The sequence below is a fragment of the Varanus komodoensis genome, unplaced genomic scaffold, assembly GCF_004798865.1.
Source record: "Varanus komodoensis strain SLA01 unplaced genomic scaffold, ASM479886v1 scaffold2, whole genome shotgun sequence".
NCBI lineage: Eukaryota > Metazoa > Chordata > Lepidosauria > Squamata > Varanidae > Varanus > Varanus komodoensis.
This window is the reverse complement of record NW_025335568.1, coordinates 9,889,239-9,913,847: the sequence shown is the minus strand read 5'-3', so window position 1 is coordinate 9,913,847 and position 24,609 is coordinate 9,889,239. Positions and strand designations below refer to the sequence as shown.

The 24,609-nt window shown below is 44.3% G+C and overlaps 1 protein-coding gene across 1 annotated transcript in view; it reads left to right on the top strand.

Annotated features, from left to right (window-relative positions):
- ANTXR2 (ANTXR cell adhesion molecule 2) overlaps positions 1-23,118 on the top strand; it is a 133,520-nt gene extending 110,402 nt beyond the window's left edge. Inside the window, exon 17 of the mRNA XM_044428233.1 lies at positions 20,086-23,118. Within this exon, the coding sequence (XP_044284168.1) occupies positions 20,086-20,124 (39 nt within the window). The 3' untranslated portion in view covers positions 20,125-23,118. The remainder of the gene's footprint in view (positions 1-20,085) is intronic.
- The last annotated feature ends 1,491 nt before the right edge of the window (positions 23,119-24,609 follow it).

The following is a 24,609-nucleotide window of genomic DNA, read 5'->3' as shown; positions in this document are numbered from 1 at the left end:
AGACAAAACACAAGACTGCTGCACCAACCAGATAATTCCTGGTATGTTCTGAGATGCTTCTCTTTATCAGTCGCAACTCCATTCTTCAAAACCTTCCCCTTCCTTTTGCAGCATGCAAGTGCCAGGATGCCTAATTCTTCCCTCCACCTTTTTGCAGTCTAGCATAGAGAGGCGCAGCCAGTGCAACATTCTCCAGACTGGTTCTGCCACTCTCCTGCTCTCATTCTTTGCCTCCTGAGTGCCTTGATGGCTGGGGTGCTTTGATGCTTGCTTTGCACTTCCTAAGGCCCTTGGAAAGCCAAACCTCCCTTCTGAGTAAACATAGGCAAGCTGCAATGCTTGCTTAGTGCCTAAGTGCAGGTGGCAGGTCATTTAAGACAGACTTACCTGCATAGAAAGAAGGCCCTCTGAAATGAGATTGAATCTTGCAGCTGGCTCCTAGAGTGTCAAATTTGGCTAGTAGGATGTTAACCATTAGCACATGCCCGTTTATGACTTCAGTTATTTCCCACCGATAAAATACAGTACGAATATAAAAGCAGCATAAAATTCAATACAAAATGTTAAAACAAATTATCATGGGGCAAGTTTAACTAGACATAACCAAGGAGGGCTTGGAGAACTTGCCATGCAGCTCTTGTTTGTGGCCCCTGGCCTGTGATTTAGCCCCATCCACTTCCCAGGCAGGTTTGGTGGAAATGAGAGTGTTTAATAATACTTCAAAAGCCTTTTTCTTCTCTGTCTTCCTGTTGCACTACAGAGCAAGTAAGGCCTTTCCTCCTCTCCTCTCCTCTCCTCTCCTCTCCTCTCCTCTCCTCTCCCTTGTCTCCCTCCAGGGATGCTCAGTTGCCTTGCTTATCGAGAGACACCTTCTTGGTGGTACCCAGAATTTCATAGTGTTGGTCCATCATGGCTAAGAAAAGGACCTTTAAGATACAGTGCTATGAAGATGCCCAGAACCCTCCCGTCTTGGAGGCTTTTGGGAATCTTGTCCAGGGTGAGAGCAGTGTGGAAGCAAAGGTTTCCTCTGACTGCTCCTGTCGGATGATCTTGTCTGTCAGCTGCGGGGCTCCAGAGTGAGAGAGAGGAGGCTGAGGCACTGCCAGAACAACGTGTATCTCAGTGGGGCTGGTCCCCCCTCCCCTTCCCACCACTGAAGCAGCTCCTAGGATCTTGGAGGAGCAGCCTGCATGGTCTGAACTAGGCAGCACAGGGTTGCTCTGACTATGTTACAGCGCCTGCTATCCGGAACTCTCTGCAATTGCAAATCAGGCCAGTGCCAAGCCTTGTTGTCTTTGGATGGCTACTGCAAACATCTCTTTTCCAACAGGCATGATTAATCTTGCCCTCTGTATGGAGGCTTGTTTTTGTACGTCACTTTTGTATGTCACATAGTATATCACTTTTAGTATATCACTTAAATTTAAGCACATCATAGCAACCAATAATTAATTGATTAATATATGGCTCAATTGCTTTAAAAAAAACCTCTGGACAATTGACAGTATATTTAAAACAGCAATAAAATATGGGACAAATAAATAAAAACAACGTAACATTCAGTGCAGAATCTAAAAATGAATTTACCATTTGAATGATTAAACACATTCCACGTGTTTCACTAACTAGACCACTGCAGACATAATCTCTCTCCCCCATCATCTACCATTAAGTGCCTTTAATCAGTCTGCAAATATTCCCAGAGTCCTTGCATTTGGAAAGAACGTCTGTATAAACAAAATTGGTTTGTATTTGACCATTAGGCCTCGCCACCGTAGGCGACTAGTGACTGCAGGCAGGCAAGCGCATGGAATCCCCCCCAGACAGAGGAGGGATAAAGCAGGTTGCTCGAAGGAAGCCAGTGCGCCTGCTCGATGGAAGGCTCACCACTTCCATGGGCTTCTTTACAAGACGGGTGATAAACCTTCCCGTTTTGCCTTAGTGTTTGGATTGTTGATTTGGGAAGTGTCAGCTGATGCAAACCTCCGTGTTAACCTTGCCAATCAGACTATATTCCTGCAAATGCACTGCAGCTATTTGGAAGCTTTTCCGGGTTGGCGTTGTCATCTTTTTGCTAGATTACATTTATGCATTAGTACCATCTGTGCCTGCTACACCTTCTGTGAGTCAGCCCTGGCCAAATGACTGGCATTTATCTGCAAGTGCACTCCAAATAAAAGAGGCGGGAGAGAGGAAAGGAGGTACCTAGAGCCTTTTCTTCTTAAGCTGGCCGGCTGGCTGGCTGCTGGCCCTTAATGGATCTCAGGGAAGGAGCATGCAGGCAAGCACAAACATCTGCAGCTGGTGCCCGCACGTCACGTGCTCTGTGTTGCTGGTATTCTCGGAAGATTCCAAACTATTTATTTTTAATATGATGCAAACAAAGTCTGCAGTCTTACCCTCTTACTCCTTGAAGGGTAAACACAAGCAAAGACATCAACTGAAGAGCAAGCCCCTTCCCTTGCTTGTGCTCAGTTTAGAATTAGGATCACCTCAATGAGCCCTTTTCCAATAAAGGCAGAAACTTGTTCCAAGCCCATTCAGAATTCAGAAACCCCATCACACTCCCAGTGTGGTGCGGAAGTGAGCAGATTTGCAGTGGAGGCAGGAAGGAGTTCTTAGATTAGCATCTCACTTTGGGAAAAACTGCCGTAGTAACGGTGAACCATTAATGAGATAGACGCCAGGTGTTCTAAGCATGTTTTGAAAGTTCTTGAAAAAAGGAATTGTGCTTGATAAAGAGAAGACTCCCAAAACTCACCTGAAATAGAATGCTGGTGCAGCTGTCTTGTGTTTGCGCTTAGTAATGCTCACCAGCTCGGATTGTAGCATTGTATTTCAGGGTATCAGTCTGTGGTCTGACTGAAAGAACGGCACATTTTTGACAACATTAGTCATTAATGTCAGCATTATAACACAGCATGTGAAAAAACCTAGAGCGACCAAATTGAGATAAAAGGTCTACCTTTGAGGAAGTTTCTCTCCTGAGCTGAGTTACAGAGAAATGAGCATTTTTCACAAAGTGTGACAACCCCTCTGGATTGGTTGTTTTGTGAAGTACTCAGGATAAGTCTGACAGATGATTGGGCTCGTCCTGGAAACTCCATTCTCTCCTTCCTCTTTCTTCCTCCAGAGAGTATCCCGGAGGACACAGCAAAGAGGAAGGACTCCCCTCTCCTTGACTGATCATCAGCCAATTTTGGCTTGCTGCGTCTGTCTCTGTCCCTTTAATCCTCCTGCCCCCAAGATGGCGAAAGCTGCCGGCAGGGGCGGCTTGCACTACCCATTCAAGTGTCGTGTGGCCCCTTGGAAGGGTCACCCATGCCTGCTCACAAATTATTCATTTCTTTGCATCCACAAATGGGTGTAAAAAACGGTTATATTTTTCTTGGTTGCTTCCATTGCACAAACAGAGCTTATCCCCAGAGCACAAAAGGGGCAAATTCCAGCCCTGACTGGGGCAATTGTACCCTACTGTATATTTTGCCACTGAGGACAAAATTCACTTCTCTTATTTCTATGGCTGGCTAGCAGAAGAAAGTCACCTATTGGGAAGCAAAGGCAGCAGGAATCTTGTGCTAGAAAGGGTGTTTGTACAAATAGCGCCTTCTTTTAGGAAAATCCTTTGCTTTCTGCTCCATTTTAAAGAGAAATGGAATTTTAAAGAAAATGGAGCTGAAAAGGGAGTGGGAAGAACTTTTATGCCTTTCCCAAGAGTCAGGACCAAGGACAAAATTTGCTCCCCCATGAAGAATGGGGAACAAAAAACTAGTCTTTCAGAAAGGTTCTGTTCTGTTCTGTTCCGCAAAGCCTGCTTTTAGTGGTCCAAAAGGTCCGTCCATTTCCTGCTTCTGTACATGCTGCTTAAATGGCATCTCATGCAAACATGTGCTGAGCTAGTGTAGCGTGGTTGCTAAGGGACGGACCTATAAGCAAGGATGTCTCTGTATCCAGTTCAGTGCTCTCCCATTCCATGAACTCACCGGGGGTGGGGGGGTAAGCAAGCTTTTCTCCCAGCCTCTGTCCCCACATCCCATCTGCAGTATGTGAGCTATATTCAAGATCTACCTTACAGGGTCATTTTAAGGTTTATGAAAAGAATGCCAGTACTTTAAACACTGATATGCTGTTTATTTTTCTCTGATTTAAATATAGTGCATTTCTGTTGGCTGTATTTATACAAACATGGAGCTGTTGTGTAGCTGATGGTCTAGATCAGAACCTCCAAAGTACGGAAATTCTTAAATGGCGAAGGAGCTGTCTGCAGAAAAGGACATGCCGCATGAAAGCCCCCACAGTAATATTCGGTTTTAGCCAATAGCTTGTTTAACTGGGAGGTTAGACCCAGAAGTGACCAGCAGGTTGTGGGTCTGTCAGAATGATTCTGTGAATTCTCAGTAGACACTGTTTGCTTCTCTATGGCGACCTTTGCAATTTATGGAGTCACTGGGTAGGAAGTCAAGTCCGTGTATTCCCATTTCCATCTAGACCTAACATCCTTTGCCTGTGTGGCCAAGAAACCAATAATGTGCTCCATTTTAGGGTATTATTCTTGAGGTAACTATCACATTGTCATTTATTTCCTTAAACCAATTATATACCATCTAATATTTCAATGAAATCTCAAGACGATTTACAAAGACAATAAGGCAATAATAGTGATAACAACACCACAGCTGTTCAATAAAAAGCAGTACACAATATATAAAATATATGATAAAACTATACAAACATTAAAATACTTGGAAAATTAAAAAGTTTTGGCCTGGCACCAAGAGGAGTAAAGAGTCGGCACCAGGCATAACTCTCTGGGGAGCAGATTCCATAGTTGGGTGCTACCACTGAGAAAGCCCCTCTTGTAGCAACCTTGCTAGCCTTTATCTAAGTGAGCTCCCAGAGAAGGACCTTGGCAGATGGTCTTGGAGTCCAGGCAGGTGTGTCATGGCCATGAGACTTGAGCATTACCTGTAGGAATGAATGGAAAACACGACCTGGTTGGGGGATTGAGGGATAGTCTGGTGTTTTCAGAGAGGTCCAGCCTGGGATGTCCAAACTCATCTGTGGAAATGCATGTATGTGCTAAGATCCTGGGGATTCTAGCTTTGAATCTTGGGCACTCTTTCTGTACAGACCTGATAATGTGACAGAGGAAGAAACTACTGGCAGCCTGTGCAGCCTTGACTTAGCGATTTCTTGCTTTTTGGTGCACAAGTGAATCCGTGAGCACCATAATTCTGCTCTGAAAGGGAATGTTCTTTAATCTTAGAATAAAATGGGTGCTCTCCTACTGCCAGTAAAGAGGGGACCCCGTGCCACAGCGAGGTTCCATCCTTGAATTCGGTCAGATGGCACCGGGCTCTGACGACGCTGCCTCTGTTCCTTTGCCAGTCAGCCACAACCTCTTGCCTCGCCTTGCTGAAATTAGGACAACCTCACAACAGTGCCTTCTGGCAAACAGCATCTTTCTGCTGGAATCCTGACAAAGTTGCAATAATAAACTCATCACTGTGTGTGCCATTCCCAGTGCTCGGCACTGACGACCTTGGTGCGGAGAGGGAAATAGCTCATGATTTATACATCACGCCTGATCCTTAGACCCTTCCATCTTCATCCCCATGAGTGACATCTGCTTCCCACTGTTCACGTGTCCGCATCTGTGCTTGCAAGCGTTGCGCCTGCTGCGCAAGTCAGCACTTTGCTCTGTGGGGCACCTTGCAGGCATTCACTTCTTGTCAGCAAAGCTGCTTGTGGCATCAAGGCTGTTTTAATTACAGCAGGTTTATTTTTCTCTTTTGACGTTCCTCTGCTAATGTGCAAAGTGGCCTGATTCGCACGACTGCGAAGCGCATTCTCTTCCTCTCTGGCTCTCGTCCTCCTGCGGTGAAGCGGCACTCCTCCTTCCAGGGGGCAGAGCAAATGTTTGTATGTCCCCCACTTAGACTTGTTTGGAGCGGCATACTGAATGGCAGATGGCATTCTGGATAAGGGTGCTCCCTTTGCCACGAAGGCAATTGAGTCCTTGGATCGTTTCAAACAGGCGTGCAAGCACACCCGGAGGGGTACTGGGATTCCCTGGTAACGTACAGAAGCTCTTCCACAAGAAGGTCAGCAGTGGTGCTCCTGCATTCCACAAAGTATCCCCCGCCTCCTGTCATGGGCCGCAGGCACAGGCATGTTCTAGCCAGGATGTGCTCTCAGTTCACGTTCGGCAGCAGTATGACGCAGCCAAAAGCTGGAGACCAAGAGCACTGTGCCTGTGGCTGTTCTCCTCTCTCTCCTTCCATCAGACCAGGGCAGAGGCTTCCTGACTAAAAGCTTTCCTGTGTTGAAGTGGATCAGCCAAACTGGCTTTGTCGCACAAAGGACGAGCATTGCAGAAAGCAATAACAAAAGAATCGAGCCATGTTAGAATCTTGACTGTTAGAGAAATGCAACTTAATGATGTGACACGAATTCCTGCAACAGCAGGGGCTTGGACGCGATGGCCTTCATGCCCCCTTCCAACTCTTCTATTCCATGATTCTGTGAATTCCAAGCTGAATATCCTTCCTCCCTTCCAAACTGAAAAGAGCAAGCCGCACCTTCAAGGTGAATCCTCCTGCTTAAGGGGCAGTGGCTTGGAGCACTGACAGTTTTCTGGTTTGCCTCTTAACCTGATGCCGTAGGATCATATTCATGCTGCTCGGTCCTTCCCTCTCTGTGTTAGTCTGCTTGCTACTCTCGGGCAGTTCGCCGTGGCATTTCAGCTGAGGTCTCTAGACCTTCTTCATCTGAGTCAGAATCTATATCCACAGCCTTTGAAGGCTCTTTCTAGGAGGAGCAGGTGCCATCTCTACAGCAGGGCAAACAAAGAGTCAGAACCAAAGGACTAACCTGCAACTAGCAAAAGAGATTGATGGGTCTGAAGGTCAAGCCAGGAGCTTCTTCAGGCCCAGGAGCCAAGAACAATCAAGAATGTATAAACACACCAGCTTTTAAGAAGACCATGCTCCTCAAGCAAGGTCCAGCGTTTGTGCCATTTTCCCCGTACACATTTTGCAAGGTTGACTTGCTTTTCTGCCAAGTTACCACCAAGAATCGAATGATGTGGTTACTGAAAGTGAGAGTCTGAAGCCACACTGTGCTGGCATTTGGGGCATCACCCATGTTGCCTTTGGCCCTCCCCACTGCTGGAATGCAACCCCTGAGAGCTTTCCCCAAACCACCCTTGGGCAGGAGCAATCGCCCCCCTCTTGCCAACACCAGCTTCCTGTTCTTTACCCTGACCACTCAGATGCCCCTGGGAGGGCAAGCAAAATCATGTGGCAGCTCTCTGTCCTGTTGCATATCCCCAGTGCCTTTTATTCACAGATACACCACCTCTAAACATGGAGGCTTCAGAGCATCTAACATGGCTAATAGCTGAATTCGTCTAAACCCTTATGTTATACTGACACTTTTTGCACAGTGGCAGCTACAGCAGAAAGAATATTTTGCCTGGGAATTGGGGCTTGCGTTTTCTTTGCTCCATATGCTCTGTGTTAAACATATGCTACGTTGTATATTTAAAACTAGAAATGCACCAAAAAAATTCTACCATCAAAATATGTTTTCTTTATTATTGAAAGCTGCCATGTCCTCATCCACTTATGCAAGAGAAGAAAAAGTATGGAGAGGGGGTGGGCACAGACCAAAGGAATCTTGACAAGCATGTGTGCATGGAAAAAACAAATACTTTAATAGCAGAAAGAAAAGGGGGAAGCTGAAGCCATAATTCAGCATTTTGAAATCACCTGGACAGAGCAGATGGTCTAAGTTGTCTCGTTCATGTGTGGGTAAGGTTGTCAACTGACCAGGTAAAATGCCCTGATCTGCTCTTGTGCATTTTAGAACAGCTTGATCTGTAGCAATCAGCAGGGGATTCATTTCACAGCCTGGATGTTAAGAGCCAGAAACCTGTGTTGTTTCTTTTAAAAGCTAAGACTCTCAGAGTGATGAATTCTCTTTCCAATACCTGTTTCCTGCACCTACACCTCGATTGAAGAATTGCCGAGTATACTCACACAGCCCTGATCTTATTTGAAGCTGTATATACTCTGGCAGTAAAACTCTCAAATTCTGCATCGAGAAGTTCCAACATCCATGCTCAAAATGTTATTGGAAATGCAACATATTTGCATATATCTGCTTTGCATAGCTTATCTGCTACCAGGCAACTCAGCTGTTCCATGAATTTTCTTTGCAAGGATTTGGGGGAGCAGAAAGTAGGAAGAGTGAGGTCAGCTGCAGACACGGATACCTTACAGTAGCCAGTGCACAAAAGCAAGGAGGGATTTGGCGCATTTAAGTCGTTTCTCAGCACCGGCACTTAGAAGCGTTTGCCCAGCTTGTTCGGAAAGGGCCACGGGTCCTTTTGTGTGGGTGACTCTGATCTCCATGGTTCTAAACAACGGGCTCAGAAGTCTCAGTGTAGGTCTGTTAGATTTGGCTTCAGTTGGTGAATTTGGGGGCTCGAGTTGAAAAAGAAACAAAAATGAAGCTAGTCCACCCCATTGTAGAAAATGGCCGTGTGTGTGTGATCAGTGTGGCTTGTTGTGGCTTATTTAAGCCTTGATGAATTGCAGCACCTGAGGGCACCATGTTGTCAAGTCAAGTCGCAGCTGCAGCCTCTCGCATCATCCAAGGCTTGGCTTAGGGTTCTGTGGAGCTGCCGCTTGGATATTCACCATGGCCACAGGCGTGTACCACAACCTGCCACGGCTGAGCTGTATGGACTAGTGGGCTGATTCCACATGGAACAGTTTCTTTTTTGAGGGCTTTTTGAGGGATCATCTTTACAAAGCTGCCTCCACAGACACCCTTGGGAGAGCCAACCATGTTGACCAAAGCAATCCTGGATTTTGTGCAAAAAGGGGAGGGTAGCAACCTCTTGACCATATCTGGATGCTGAAATGTGAAGGTGGCTCGTCAGGGATGTCATCCGAAGGCGAAGAGAACACATTTAACTGTCCTTCCCAATCTAGTCTCCACGCGTCCACCCTGCTAAGATGGCAGGTGGGTGTGATGGGCCAGCCCAGACGTTCTGCAGCCTTGTGCTGCGTCCACGGTTGCAGCTGGCGAGGTGCTGAGGTGAGACTTTTTCCCAAAAGAAAGCAGAACGAGCAGTTGGGCATATCCAGAGCACGCTCCAAAGAGATCTCCTGCATAGCCATCACCTTTATATGCTGCCTTAGGGAGACATAGATGTCACTCTTCCTTTCTCTTCCCTGTGTTTGATCTCTTCAATTCCTAAGGTGCCCCTTCTAGGTATCAGTGGGGTATCCATGGTCAGGGAGGGCCAATATTTCTTTCTGAGTGGCATTAGACAACCTTTCCTCTGTTCTTCACCCCAGACCCTCAAAAGCAGCTTGCAGTAAGTACTGCAACATGGTGCAGATGTCGCTTTCCAGGTGCCAAGGGGCGGCTGCATCCTGCTGGAGCCCTGACCAGCCTATACCGATCACGATTCCCTCGGCCCCGCAATACGGTTCTTCACGCAAGGGGTTCGTTTCCAAGGCACGACAGTCCAAGGGCCCAGTGGGACTGTGACCGAATCCTGCTCCCCATACATGTTACTCCGGCGGTCCCCATCTGAGGCAGGATGCTTCTTTGCAGTGCAAATCCCAACGAGATGCGAAGAATTCAGTTCATTTGGCAGAATCCGCTTTTGGGCAAGAGCCGTGGCCGCCACATCCTCCGAACGCCTGCTCCCAACTGTGTTTGCTTTTCTCTCCGGCCGGTGCTGCAACTTGCGCAGGGAAGGGGCAGCGGCGTGCACCATCTCTGTGCCCTAAAGGTTGAGTATCTCAACCAGAAGCATCACGCCTTTCTGGACCAGACCTCAGGCATATCTGATCTAGCATGCTGTTTCCCACAGTGACCAACCAAAAGCCACTTGTGAATTGCACCTTCCCATTTGTTCTCCCCAGCAGCTGGTTTTCAGGAGAATATTGCATTATTTAGAAACATAGAAACAGAGCAAGTCAGAAGGGGCCTCCCGGGCCATCTAGTCTGACCCCTGGCTCTAGCCAGCTCCACTCACAACATGCCCACCATGTGCATGTCCAGCCTATCTTTGAACACCCTCACCAATGGGGCCTCAACGACCTCTCGTGGAAGCCCATTCCATGCCCAAGGGGTCCTAACTGTCAGGAAGTACTTCCTGGCATCCAGATTGAACCTTGGTTCCTTGAGCTTGGCTCTGTTGGAGCGCCAGACCTGCGCTTCTAGTTCCAGCATCTAGTTCCAGCATCTTCCCCCTCCCCGGTATAAGTGCTGAATTTGACCCTAATTGTCCCAGGCAACTGTCCCTACGAGATAGCCATGAAATTCTTAACATGTCCTGCACTCCTCCTAGGCAAAGACAAATGTTGTGGCTAGGGACTGTCTTTGCTAGGGACCATCTGGTCAACCCTTCCAAGAGTCGCTTTGGTTGAGGAGCAGGATAGCGATATTCCAAGTCCTCTGCATATTTAGGCAGGAAAAAATCCAACAGTTCCCAACATTCCCCAGTCAGCATCCTAAATAAGTAAATATCTAGGCATTCAAAGAGAAAATGCCAAATCTTTTATAGGTGTTTATTGTATCAAACGTAACATGATGAACAAGAGGTACGAACAAAACCAAACAGCAAAGCCCAGCAGTGAGGGATGGGAAAGTAGCTTGGCACTTGAATTCTTTTGTGTGTCAGTGCTCAGCATTTCAGTGCATCAGTTTCCAGCCCCTGACAACAGAGGCATTGCTTTTGTTGGAGAAGTGGCAGCTGTGCGATAGTGGCACCTAGAGGGCTGTTCTGTGCAAGGGTCCCCGCTGCTTTCTCATCCATTGCCAAGCAAGAAAATCTATTGCTGCTGCTACTGCTGCTAGATTTGTTCAGCTCTCTTTCGTTTGAAGGTTCTTCCTTGACTGGTTAAAATCCAAGACTAGGTTATTTTTCTGGCGTTTAGCAACCACATGCTAGTATATCTTCCATCTTTCTTGCTTTTTCTGGCTTCATTATATTTCAGGTGCTTCCAGATGGAAGGGTCCTAGTGCTACTAATTAGAAGGCATTAGGCTCCTATTCTGTCTTTTTTCTGCTCGGTGGATTTTCTGAAGAGAAAAGACACAAAGTGGAAGGAAAGCACAGGAGGGTCGTAGGTGAAAGACCATGGTATCTGGACCTCACCCTGTAAGATTCTGTGAATGAGGCAGGGCAGCAGTTCAATGAAAGCATCGTCTAGAAACACTTAAAAAGATAATTTAGCTGCTGGCATGCTCCTTTCTAATATTACTGAAATGGCAGGCTTGTCTGTTTCTTTGGGTAGATGGTGGAAGAGAAGTAAAGATCGTGTTTAATAATGTTTAAATAAGCGTCATTTCTTGCAAAAGATATTATATGCTTTGGCAGTTGGATTAATTCAGCAGGTTGTAGGTTCAGTTAACGTGGAATAATGTTACTAACAAAAGGAAACAGTACTGCCATGTGTAATATTCATTAATGCAGCACTTTCCCCGAGACATCAAAGTCCCTTATTTATTTGTTTGTTGGATTTGGGCCCAGGCTTTCCACAGAAGAGCTTTCAAGGGGTGTGGGAAGTGATTCTGAGTCAGGCAAGGAAGAAGGGTTCAAATCCATGGCCAAGGTCAGCCGACCCAGAGACAACCAGGGTGTTGCTGAGAACTGGTCATTTCCAAATACTCAGTGACCAGGCCAGTGAAAAAGAGGACGAATCCCAGCATACTGTGCCCACTCAGGAGGGCAGACAAACTAAGCTGTATCAGGCACTCCAGGTGCTTGTCCCTGTAGCAGACCGACCTGCCTCAGAGGCAGGCGTTGCTCACTCCAGTTTGAGGCAGGGTAGACATACTCAGTCTGGAATCAGCTTCTTTAGCATCAAGCTGCCTTCCTCTAATGGACAGTGTTCTAACTTGGATTGCTTCTTTTGTTACTGACCTCCGCAACATCATGTGTGCTTTAAAGCCAGCCTGGCTGGTCTTCATTAAAATCATAAAGGCTTTGCTTTAGAAAGCCAAGTCGAGGCTGCTTGGAAGGTGCAGGAGAAGAACAGCCATCGGCACTGTCTGTGTTGCTTAACATTGGCAGTGTCCCAATACGGGGAGAAGTTCCTGTAGTATTGAATTCACTCCCATGATTGTATTCACGCTGCTTTCCCACCTGGAAGCAGAGCACAGGCTGCTGGCTGTGGGAGAGGGTACTTAAGATTAGCTCATATTATCATCCTTGTCCTTGCCCATCCCTAATAGCAGCTTGGCTTTTTCAGGGGCCTGTGGCATAGCATGCCTAGAAGTATGAAATCACCCATTCCTTCCAGATACAGGTGCTACAGCTCTTACTTTTGCCATATCACCCACAGTAATATGAAAAATGGTGATTGTATAATTGCTGCTATTGCATTATCACCGCATTTATGATTACTGTTACTCCTGTTCATTCTCTGTTGCTGCTGCTTGAAATAGATTTCGGGCTCACAGTGAAATGAAACGGGCTTTGCACAGAGGGCTTGGAACTGAAAGAACATTAGCGTATAAAGAGTGAAGGGGGTCTTTGCAATTGCTCATGGTCATGCTTTCACTAATACTGGCAGTGTTCAACACAGTGCAGTGCTAACATTTCACCTTAGAGGTAAAATGGAGAAAATAATATGTTTTTCCCATTGTCTCCCCAGGGAGTCTTATTAAGTGCAAATGCACCTTTTAGAATAATCCAGGGACCGTTCTGTTATCCTTGCCTTTCCAAGCAATGTGGGAGCTTGGCAAAGGAGGCTGGGCTGTACCGCCAGTGTGACCCGCCTGTGTCATCTCTGCAGGTCCGGCACTGACGAGGTTAACTCGCTGATAAACATGTACTTGACGGCTTTATGCTCTGTGGCAGGAGGGTTGATGCGTCCATATGTCCAGTTACAAAATAAGCATTATTAGTGGGGATAAAAGAGCTGCCCTTAATAGCATTTTCTAAAAGCAGCCTGTGAACTAAACACCCTGGCGATAATAAAGGGCTGGCTCTCTTGCACCAGCTCCGGCTCAACACATTGCTCATTTCATTACCCAGGTTGGATTGTGTCCTGAACCAGCTGCAGTTGCATCCCATTCCCGGGATATTCTGCCTTGATGGATTTTGCATCCCCTGTGTAATGATTTTGGTACAGTCGGATATGTGTACCGCTTTTCTTCTGTCACTATCGTCCGAATATGCATGTTTTCAAGGCTGATGGAGTCAAGCATGTTGTCCGCTTGGAAATCTATCCAGCTTTCTCTGATTTAGCCTGCTTTTATTTATTCATTGCCACTATGCAAGTACTTCACTGTCACTGTTGTTCTTTTTAATTTCTGTGAGAAAAGACCTGATTTTAGTGGGCAGCAATATTTGGCATTGTAGTGCAGAAATAATGAAAATATCCATCGTTCTTCAAAAGCTAGCATTAGAGAGCCTCCAACAGTGACTTCCCAGCTCCTTCTGGGATACTCACAAGCATGGCATATGGGACATCACCATTTCCTGTTGTTTGTCCCCAAGATAAGAAAAGTCCACAAGGCCAAAGGCAAAGAGGGTGGGCCGGAGGACCAGGATCCTTCAGCTAAAAGCCCTTCCTGGCAGCAGCTATGCCTTGGAAGTCTTTTAGAATAGGGGTGCTGCACAGCAGAGGGGAAACCACTGAATAACTAGCAGGGCAGAAGCAGTAATGTGATGCTTGGGGTTTGGCTCTCTGTGGGAAACCAGAGGCAGGCCAGAGCTGGCCCTCAAACCTAATGGTCAGCACCATTGCTTTATCTAGTCCAGATCTTGATTCGGTAGTGGCCAGTCCTGTGAGATCAGAAGAAGTGTGATGAGCCCCATTTCCAATAATTAATTAATTTTCCATCAATTTACTTCTCATCCTGGGATAGTGTGCACATCTGTGTCACCCTACTAAGCAACAAGGAGGATTTTAACGTGTACCATATGCAGATGTCTTGTGAAAACATAATCTGTACAGGCTCAGAGTAGGGAAGGGGGCAAAATTAATCTGGTTTACATTTTAAAAGAATCCTAGTTACTTTGCCTCTCCCGAATCAATATTCAAACTGAAATGCAGTTTTCACAGTTGCCAAATTTTATAATGCGAATGCTGTCACTCATTGACAATTGCACGCGTTTGGAGAAACTCCATACAAAAATATCTATAGTGGGGGCAGGGGATTGGAATTTCCAACGGAAAAGACCTATACCAAGGGAAAGTGTTTGCAAAACTGTATATATTAGGGGAAAATGTGCACAAAGATGGTTGCAAATGTTTGTGTGCACGCAACTGCATACACATTTTCATGTTCACATTTTCATGTGGAATTTAAAAAAATTCTTACAAACTGATACAGGAATGAACTTATGTTTGAAAAATGTTTAAGTGACAGAAAGTGAAAGAGAAAGATCCATCCATCCTTGGTTGAAGAATACTTTTGAATGTAAGCTTTCATTCTATATCCGTCAGAGTCCATGCAATTCTTCTTTTATAATAAGATGCTGAACTGATTGTATGAGCCAATTTGAAGCACACAAACAAGTTTTTCTATTCCTGGAAGATTTTTTTCCAGCAAGAGAATGTATGGAAGGAAGTATCCATTGAAAAGTTTGGGCACATTTCAAAGTCACAGTGAATGACAGTGTTTACTAATCCCTTTCCAAAGTAAATATATCAGTCTGGATCTCAGTGTTTGGGTAGAGTATTTAAACTGAACTGCAGGTGTCTGCAAATATTTATGAGGTGAAGCCAATGTTCAAACAGTTGTAGCAGTGAAATGTGCAGAGATTCAGCAAAGTCTCTGGGAAATGTTAATGCCCAAAGAAATTTAGTGCCTCATGGATGGGAAAACATGACACTTGCTTAAGTTCAGGAGTGGGTTGGTGGTGTCACTTTTAAATGTAACATATTTAGTGGGAAATCTTGGCTATCAAACCTTCAGAAATTGTTCTTAGCAGCACTCACAGGTACATCAGCTTTGAAAAATTACTTGAAATTGTTTTTTTAGGATCATCTTTAAAAGTAGAATTGGGCCCAAATGGCTGCTCAAAATTCTCCATCCCATGGGGGGGGGGGGGGGGGGGCAGAGAAAGTGAGCCATTTTACTGAATTTCTCCAGGGGGAGGAAATTCAGAAACTCCGTACAGTTTCTCGCAGGTCCAACTCACCCTTGGCAGAAGTTGCTGCTCAGTCTTTGTTTCTCCCTCTTTGGTGCTGCTAGTACACCTTTTTTGTGCTCCCAGTGACAGCGGCAGCCACTGTGCTGACAGAACAACTCCCATTCTCCATCCTTCACAAAACCTAGCAATATTCTAGGGTGTGAGCTGAAGGCAGCCCCAGCAAGAAAACGTTGGAGAAAGTTTGGCAAACATTCTGCAAACTGGCTTTCTGGAGGATTAAGAAAAGGAAAATTTCCAAAATTTTCTGAGAAAAGTGCTTTCTGGAAAATTTCTGCTCAGCATGTGTCATATTTCAGGGTTCAGAGCCTTTCTTGGGGTCTTCCAACTATAACATTTCTGAGGCGTGATTGTGGACGCATCTTTTCCCCACTGCAGAGGTACAGCCAAGGCTGTGGCAGAATCTACCCTCTCGTTTTGTGAACATTTCCTTCCCCCATGAAAGAAGATTCCATTTTTCTGTCTGCTTCTGTTTTGGCTTTTCGGTGTCATTTTTGAGCATACCCAATCACTGAGATGGCAGAGAGGGCTGTATGTGTTTTGTTTGGCTTTTAAGTTCTGCTGCTCATGGATACAGAAGATTCCAAACACTGCATTCTGCAGCCAGTAATGAAACATCAAAATTTTGTTAAGGGCAAGCACTCTTTCTCTCCCCTTTTCAATTTAAATGTCTTAAAACATTTGCAATGCAATCTATGCATGTTTAGACCAAAAGGAAGCCCTCCAACTCCCAGTATTCCCAAGTCAGCAACCATGGGATTTCTAGGACGTACTTTGGTCTAACCATGTATAGGGTTGTCCCTTGGAATGCTGTGGTCTGAAACTCACATGCTTAAGCCATGAAATGAAATCTGGCTACTGAAATATGTTGGACCCATACAGGATACCTTAATCTCTCATGATATTATCATGGGATGCTTGCATACCTCATGTTTTAATTACTGTAGCCCTAAGACACTAATTTAGTTCAATTTTGCACTGATGACATGTTGATATTGTTAAGGTTTATGACCCAATGATTTACAAGGCATAATACATCTGAATTCAAATTGGATGTATTGATTGTTTAATTGAATATGAGGGCATGAATGTAACATTAAGTCACTACATTGACAGACTGTAGTAATGCAGAGAAGAAGAAAACCCAACTCCTCGTTGATTTTTCTGTTGAGTTTAAGTGTTGGGAGGAAGGAAATCTGGAATGGGGAATTCTATCCATTCTGGAATGTATTTAAAATATCGATCAGCTGCTTTTCAGAGATGACTCCAGAGCAACTAAACATAAGGCACATAATAAAACAAAAGTACCATTTCTAAATGTATAGAATAAAAAGATCACAGTAGTTAATAAAAAATCTAGTAGAAAAGAGCAGTGGGCAGGAGGGACAAAAGGAAAAAACTGATAAAAACATAGATGGCGTTTCACTAGAGAAATGGCCCTGAAAAGTGCAAGAAATGTCTTTTTATATGAAATATTGGAATTTAATAACTGACCCATTATTTCCAGACTTTTGAAGAGAATGTTTATGTTCATGTTGCCAAAGTGGTACCATAAGAAAATGTGCACGAGGGAGGTATCAGCAGGTTTGGGAAAGGTCCAAGTCCTGCAGAATTAAAAAATGGTTGGAAAGACTCCAAAGGAGGTGATCTGATGCATGTTCAGAAAGCAACTTGGACCTGTGCAGGAAGAACAGGACAGAGAAAACAATCATACCATGCACCATAATTTTATCTCAGCTGAGTAAATTACCCAGCCAGGAATTGTTCTTACTGCCCCTGTTTTTCTCTTCTTTCTTTTTTCCCCTCTCTGCTTTGGAAAAGGGAACCTGCTTCTGTTCCCCTCCCCTCCCACCCCCAAGGAATCAGCTTATGTCCTGGGACTGTAACCCAGACATTGCCCAGGACTCTCACCCAAGCATGAGCATCTTGCCAGGATGGTGCAGGCAAGACTCAAATCTGCCACAAACAAGACTCACACCTGGGACAAGTACAGGACTTGTACTTTTACTCCTGTTCCCTTTTCCACCCAAAGCGCAGACAACCAGCCTCAAGATTAAGGTGTTGTTCTGGACAATCTCCTTCTAGTCCCTGAACAATGCGCCTGACAGCCGCTTCATGTACAGTCATCCACCAGCCGATCCCAGAGCCCACCAGCCATCTCACAGCACGAGGTGCTTGTTGAATCTGGGAACCAGACTCAGGGTGTTGGGGGCACTTTTACCTGCCAGCTTTGCAGCTTGAGGCCAGTGTCCCACGGACCTCTGCTGCCAGGTGGAGCCCCCTAGAGATGGCTTGTCTGGCTCGGAAGTCCAGTGCGGTGCATGCATGGAAACCGCATAGCACATGCAGATACAGAGAACAGACGAACACGGAGGCATTTCATCAGCGTACTCAAAGGGTAGGTGATGTAGCTGGATTCATTCTTAGGCAAGCGCTGGTTCCATGGACAAGGCCTTATCACCGCCACATGGTCCTGGCTTCAGGCAAGGCTTCCTCAAATGAAGGATGCACTCTGCAGAGTCAAAGTGGTGGGCAGGGACTCAGACGGGTCCCATCTGGGTTGCCGAATTTGTTGAGGACCACAAGAAGTCCCCCTTGACCATTGTCAGAGCATGAGAGGCAGGCGACACCAAGTCATTTTGAATTAAAAATACTCTTTATTGTAGGTGCATGCTAGTATTTATTTATTTATTTAGAACATTTTTGTGCTGTGCCATTCGCAAAAAGCCTCTATAGTAATATCGAGTGAGCTGCTATAATCATCACGCGTGGCTGATTTATACAATGAGCTTTTTAGCAACAAAAAACATTATAGCAGGAAACAATACTCAATAAAAGAGGATACATCTATCAAAAAGGGAAAACATAAGAAGAAGAAAACATTCAGTTACTTTTCGTACATGGTTACTTTGACCCACATCACCCTTTAGGGCATTTGGAGTCAAAACATTTGTTTCCAGTCTTATCTTTGCAACTTTGTCCTTCCCGATAGAGGTTTATTTTATATTTCTGGCCCTCTTGTGTCTCTCCAGTGGAACACTAAGTAACTGATCCCTCTTGTTTGGCCATCAGGAAAAAATGGATACACTTTGCAGTGTTAAAGGGTGCAGTTTGCAAGAGAGCTCAGAACCTCTGCCATCCAAAACAGACAGCGGTGGAGTATTATGGCTCTGTGGCTTGACAGCTGTGTATGGAAGCAGCCTAAGCTCACAGGGATTCAAAGCAAACCCTCAACTTTATATTGCCAATGAAATGCAAGAAGTGTTTTTAAAAAGAGGTTTACGCTATAGGGTTACATTTCTTTAGCATGACTAGGGCAGCTCTGTCAGGATTATTACTGCCTCCTAATAGATTCTTGAGAATCATGTTGTTCATGTACAGTTCCTTGCATCTTCCCCACCCTCTGGATAAAAATAAGTTCTTCACTTTTCTTTTCCACAAAGCTCCTTGGTATTTTGGAATTCGTAGACCAGTGGCAAATGGCAGCTCCTGTTTGTTGGTGCATTTGCTCATAAAGGCCTCCCATGGTTTTATTTCTTTATTTTATTCAAAGTTTTTCTGTGTTGTCCCATTACTGAAAGTCTCTGGACGGCTTACAGAGGACTGAGTTGCACTCAGCAGACCTACTGAGTCTGCATAAGGGTGGCTTGAGCCCTTTCTTTTTCTCCCTCCATGTACAAGAGAAGGAGATGAGACACTTACCCTCCAGGTTGTCAGACACTGCAGCTTGCCCTTGAATTGTGGACTATGAGGGCAACACGGGGCAAACTGTCCTGAGCAGGAGCAGTTCTGAGCATCCTCCCTTTGCCTCTGGGAGAAGCATCTGTGCCACCTCATCACTCCCACCACTGCTGGGGCCACAGGGTGAACCAGTGGCAGGGGCCAGCTGTACCCACCCTGCAGCCACCCTTGCTGTGGCAAACCACATCTTGCTGTTAAGCAGCCGGTTAGGTATGCAAACCACTGGGAATCCCTGAACACACTCCATCAATGCCAACCTTTGGCAGTTTGGTATTATTATTAAGAACGGCACCTGTGTACAACGGGCTGCGAATACTACCAAATCTCCAATCGATTTTACAAATGCTTGAAAATAGAGGATAGATGCATGCCGCCCCATGCTTCTTGACGACATGCGCAAATGGATGCCGACAGTCACCTTTAGATGAGTGTCAGCATTCACCGTGGAGTCTCTGGGCTCTCGATCCTTGTCAGAATTCTGAGATTGTCAACATTCACATGTAAATGTCGGCCAAATTACAAACACGCATTGTCACATCAGCAACTCAGAGGGACTTTGTCTGCTTTGCTCACTTCACGTGCTATTCAGAATCAAACTTCAGATTGAATGAGGTTGTTTGAGTTTCAGTAAATATGAACCATGCACATGTGTATTGATACTTGAATAGTCATTATACGTGTGATTTGCTAATTTGAAAAAAACTTAGCTCGTTTCAGCTTAATGTGATCTCTCCTTGGTTGACATGTGAAAATGGAAAGGGGATGTCCGTCAAAACACTCAAGTTCTTGGCTGTGGGAATCAAACATACAGAGATGTGCTGTATGACCGATATAAAACACTATTAGAGGCAGGTAGGCCATCGACTCATAGAATTAGAAAGGCCCATTTAGGCCATCAAAGCCCATTCCCTGTCCAGTGCAGGAATCCAGTTTAAAGCATCCCTGACAGACGGCTGACCAGACTTTTCTTAAATATCTCCAACAACAGAGAGTCCACCAACTCTATAGGCAATCAGTTCCATTGCTAGTCTGATGTGATCATTAGGAAGTTTTTCCTGATATTCATCTGAAATCTTCTGATCTATATTATATATATTTTATAATGATTACAGTCATGCACAGTAACCCTTGCATTCTCTTCTGTCCTTTCAGGGTCGATGTATAAACTTCACCCGCGTTCAGTCTCAGTGAGGGAAGGACGAAAAGCCATCACAAAGGGAAGACAATGGAGCGCTTCCGTGAGAATCCTCAGAGCCGCTGCAGCCTCTCTGCATGAACCTTCGCTCCGTTTGGTTCCACCACAAGTCGCCTGCTGCTGCACTAAGCTCCATCGTCCGCCATTTTCTTTTACGCTTCTCCTTCGTAAAGTACGGAGAACTCTGGCTTTGCACGCCCAGCCTTCCTCTGAAAAGGCTCTGCAGGAATCGCGGGCGAAGCACCAAAGGCGCTGCCACTTGGTCTTGTTATTGCTGTTGAACTGCACCTACCAAGCCTTTATGTGCCTCTGTCAGGAGCGGCATTGTCGCTTGGATGCGAAGGCAGCACTTCCTATTTAAATAGGAAAGTATTTGCCACAGGCGGGAGAGTGAAACTCCCACCAGGCCTGGAAAAATGTAAGAGTTGATGGCCTTACAGCGATGTCGTATCACCAGCTCTGTCTGAGTCCCATCCTCTCCTCCCCCCCTCGGATCGTGCCTTACGGGAACCTTCTGACGGAAAATCTTGTCACTTTAACACTGAGCAGTGCGCATGCATGACAAACCGTAGACATGGTGCCCCAAGGTATTGGTGGCAAGCAAGACTTTGCCCTTTAGTTTCAGGAGACACCTTTCTTTCATTATGCACGCAGGACAGGAAGAAAAAATTAATAGAGCGTTATTCTGCGGGAAGACAGCCTGTAACCAGAGATCTTGCGTGGAGATTGAGGGACCTGTGCTGCAAGGCCTTGGCACTGGCTGGCGTTCTTCCTCCCCCTTCTCTGCACTTGGTGCTCAGTAGCACAGAAAAACATTATCCTTTGTAAACATACCTAGTGATTCTAGGTGTAGTATTACTATGATTACAATTATGTTTATAAGATTGGAAAAAAGCCCTCGCCACAATGCTGGTATCTCAGGGTCCGTCTCCCCTCCTCCCCAGATCTCCAAGGGCTCTTCAGCGTCACAAGCCAGCAACTCTCTTTGCATGAGAATTTCAAAGTTTAATTAATATAATTAAAGGCAACAGCAAGCAGCAGCCTGTGAAGGTTTTGCTCATCTTTTTTATGCCTTTTGACATTGAATGACCTATTACTGTATGCGCATTACTTGGTTTTTGAGGGGGGTACCATGTTATGGCGAGGATTCCACACCGGGGCCAAAAAAAGAAAGAGAAGAGGCGCGAGACCTTCCTTTCCACAGTATATCTATTAAATGTATACGCGTGTCGGCCATCGGAAGACATTGACAAAGTATGTATTATAATTTTTTTTAGAAAAACCAGTGTTGTGTCACGTCGGCGATGCCAAATTATGTTAGCGTGAGTGGAAACACTGTGGGGGAGGAAAGAGGCAGCAGCTGAAGAAAAAGGCTCAAATGATCCAGTCACTTTCGATACTGTACTTCAGATGCAAAATGGATATTCGAGTCGAAACCTGACAAAGTGCGCCTACTTTGATGGGAACCGGTATAGACAATGACCAGTGGCTGGGTCAGTGGGATGTCTCTCTGCGAGCAGGGAAGCTTATCAAATGACACTAAAAATAAGTTCAGCAACCATCACGTTTGAGGGGAAAAGGCAAACATTTCATGTTTGGTGGGCATGCAAGGCGGGAAAGAGCGAAGGGATGCGGGCTGGACTCATTATCCCCTTTGTTGCCTTGCATTGAAATCTCAAGTGATGTAAAATAATTCCCTTGGTCCATGGCCAGATTTGCGGATCTTCCCGAAAGAGTCTTCCACCACAATGTCGCCTCTTGCCTACGTCTGTTCTTGGCTTGGGACTGTTCACATCACCAGTGGCACTGCCAACTCGCCCTGCGTGCTCAAAGGAATAAAATCCTCTGCCTAAGGTTCTGCTACAAGGCATTGCTCTTGTATCTGTAAGGCTTCTTCCCAGAGCTGAAGCATTCTTTGACTCAGGTTGCAGTCTTCTCCACCTTCCCATGTCATCACATGAGTTCCAAGAAGGTATGTCACAGGATAACTCCGGGGATTTACACTTGCAGTTTTATTCAAATTCGTCAGATGCTAATGTGTGGTGTTAGCGATGCAAATACAACAGAAATCTCTGCCACAAGCCCTTTCTGTGAACTCTAGAAGGAGCACAATGCTAGCTTTGAGACCAGAACTGCAGACATTTTGGATGGGGTTATCTATGTGACATGCTCCATTTTATACACAAAATACATAAAGTACACAGTTATTCACAAGCAGATATTTAGCATACAAGCTACAGCTTTGGCTAAGCGTCTGTAAATCCTTATATTTGTGCACATGTTGAAAACCAAATCGTGGTTATTTTCATGTTTTTGCTATTCTGAATTTACATGGAGAAATGGTACTACAGAATTGTGTCAAGACACTGAACCATCCCATATAAAATCTGAAATAAATTCATATTCCACATGTAATGAATTTTTATATTTGAATTGAGATATGTAGAAAAACAAATGATCTTGTATTTTCTTGTAAAATAGCATATTTAAAGCTACTTTTTGTTTCTTTTGCTTTTTGTTTTGTAAACTATGTAGAAACCTTTGGTGTGGTAGACTCAAAACTGAATATTTAAAAGGAAGACATTGGTGATATATGTGCAACCTTTAAAAGGATGTTATTTAAAATGGTTCATATGGATCCATCTTCATAGTTTTCTATTTCCAAGAAGTAAAACACTGAAATGTGTTTATTTATCATAATAGTCCTTTATGCAGAACAACAGCAAAGGTTTCTCAGGGTTTAACATTCATTTCTCTCATTATTTTATTAAATTTTTTGTCTCATTCCTTTTAAAACATACATTTGTGGTAAATAATTGCTGAAATACATATAGTCAAGTATTTATGGAAATAGAGCATACTTTTTTTAAAGTCTTTTGTTTAATAGCATGGCTATTTTACCGATTTCATGTCCTGTGAGTTTTAATACAAATGAACCAAAACAGTATTAATTTAATAGATTTTAATAAAGCTATATGTTTATAAAATTATACGAGTAATCTATACTAATACCTGGATGTATTTTCAAAGAATATAAAGTGGGATCATAATATTTTTATAAAATACTGGTATGAAAATGGACAACTCCCATAACACCAGAGGTTCATGCCTAGAACACAATTTGTTGAAATAAATACACACTCCTTTGTCAATACATGCATGATGTACAAAATAGAACACCGGAGCAAATTTTCATTTGTATTTTTACTTTTTTTGTAAAAACTCTGCTTCACTCAAAAACTCTGATTTCCATTTTGGTATTCCCAAACCCATATCATGGCTTTTGCTATGCAAAATAGATTAATGCAGTAAATAGCAGTAAAATATGACAACTAAGTTTAAAAACAAATACTGAAATGTTATTATGTAAACATGATGGTCATGAGTGGTGCTTTCTTGCACAAATCCCATTAGAAACAAGAAATCTCTGCTTGCCCATCTACATACCAAGCACAAATCAGTTTTTGATCAATACTTAAACTTTGCTCCTTGAAGGGAGCAATGGAGTAGATTAAAAGCTAGCTTCTTCCATCCTCCAATTATTTTACTTCACCTTCCTCCCTCCTCAGATCACTGTAACATACCTATTTAAGAAACAAATTCATAAAAATGTTGCATTTTTCTGTTCCACTTATATTCAGCAGGCCTTGACAAATGTGATAACTATTTTAAAAGGAGCCAATCTTAATATAATTTAATATTATAATATAGCCTGGAATGTACCCATGTCATTTTACCTTCATTCTAATTGTGGGAGGAAATGTTTCATTTCAGTACTTAATGGTTTGGTTGGGATCACAGTTTAGCTGTAAACCCCTCCTCAGATTGTGTGAGTGAGTGAGAGAGAGAGAGAGAGAGAGAGAGAGAGAGAGAGAGAGAGAGAGAGAGCGCGCGCGCGCGCGCGCGCACACAGATGGCTTACAACTGTTCTTTAAGGAATACAAAACTGACCACTTAATTTTTTTTTAATATGAGTACAGTGTTGGGCTGACATTCCAGGCAATAGCTTAAATGTTTTATCAAAACAGTTGGGGGGAAATCCACTGGTAGTGTTAGATTAAATTCTTTTTATTTGGGAGAGCCCAAAAGAATGGAAATAAGCAAGTGCCTTCACTCCAAGTAGTGACATGTTGTTAGAATGGTGGGTAAGATCCTATCAGTGATAAACACTATGGAAATCCCTTAAATTTTAACAGACGTGATTGAATCATATATGGAACGCTCCAACTGAAACGCAAGAGATTAGTTCTGGGCTTAGTCATACTTAGAGTAAACCTACTGAAATCAGTGGAATATCTAACTTAAATAGGGAATTTCTAACTGAAGTTGACTAGTTCTGGAGGCCATCTCATGGAACTGAATGTGTCTATCATGCCTTTGTTGTTTTATAAAAGGCTGTTAATGGCCCCATGCTATGCTAGAGAAACTGAGTTTCTTTATAAAACAACACCAGAACTAGGTATATCTGCTTTGCTTGACTC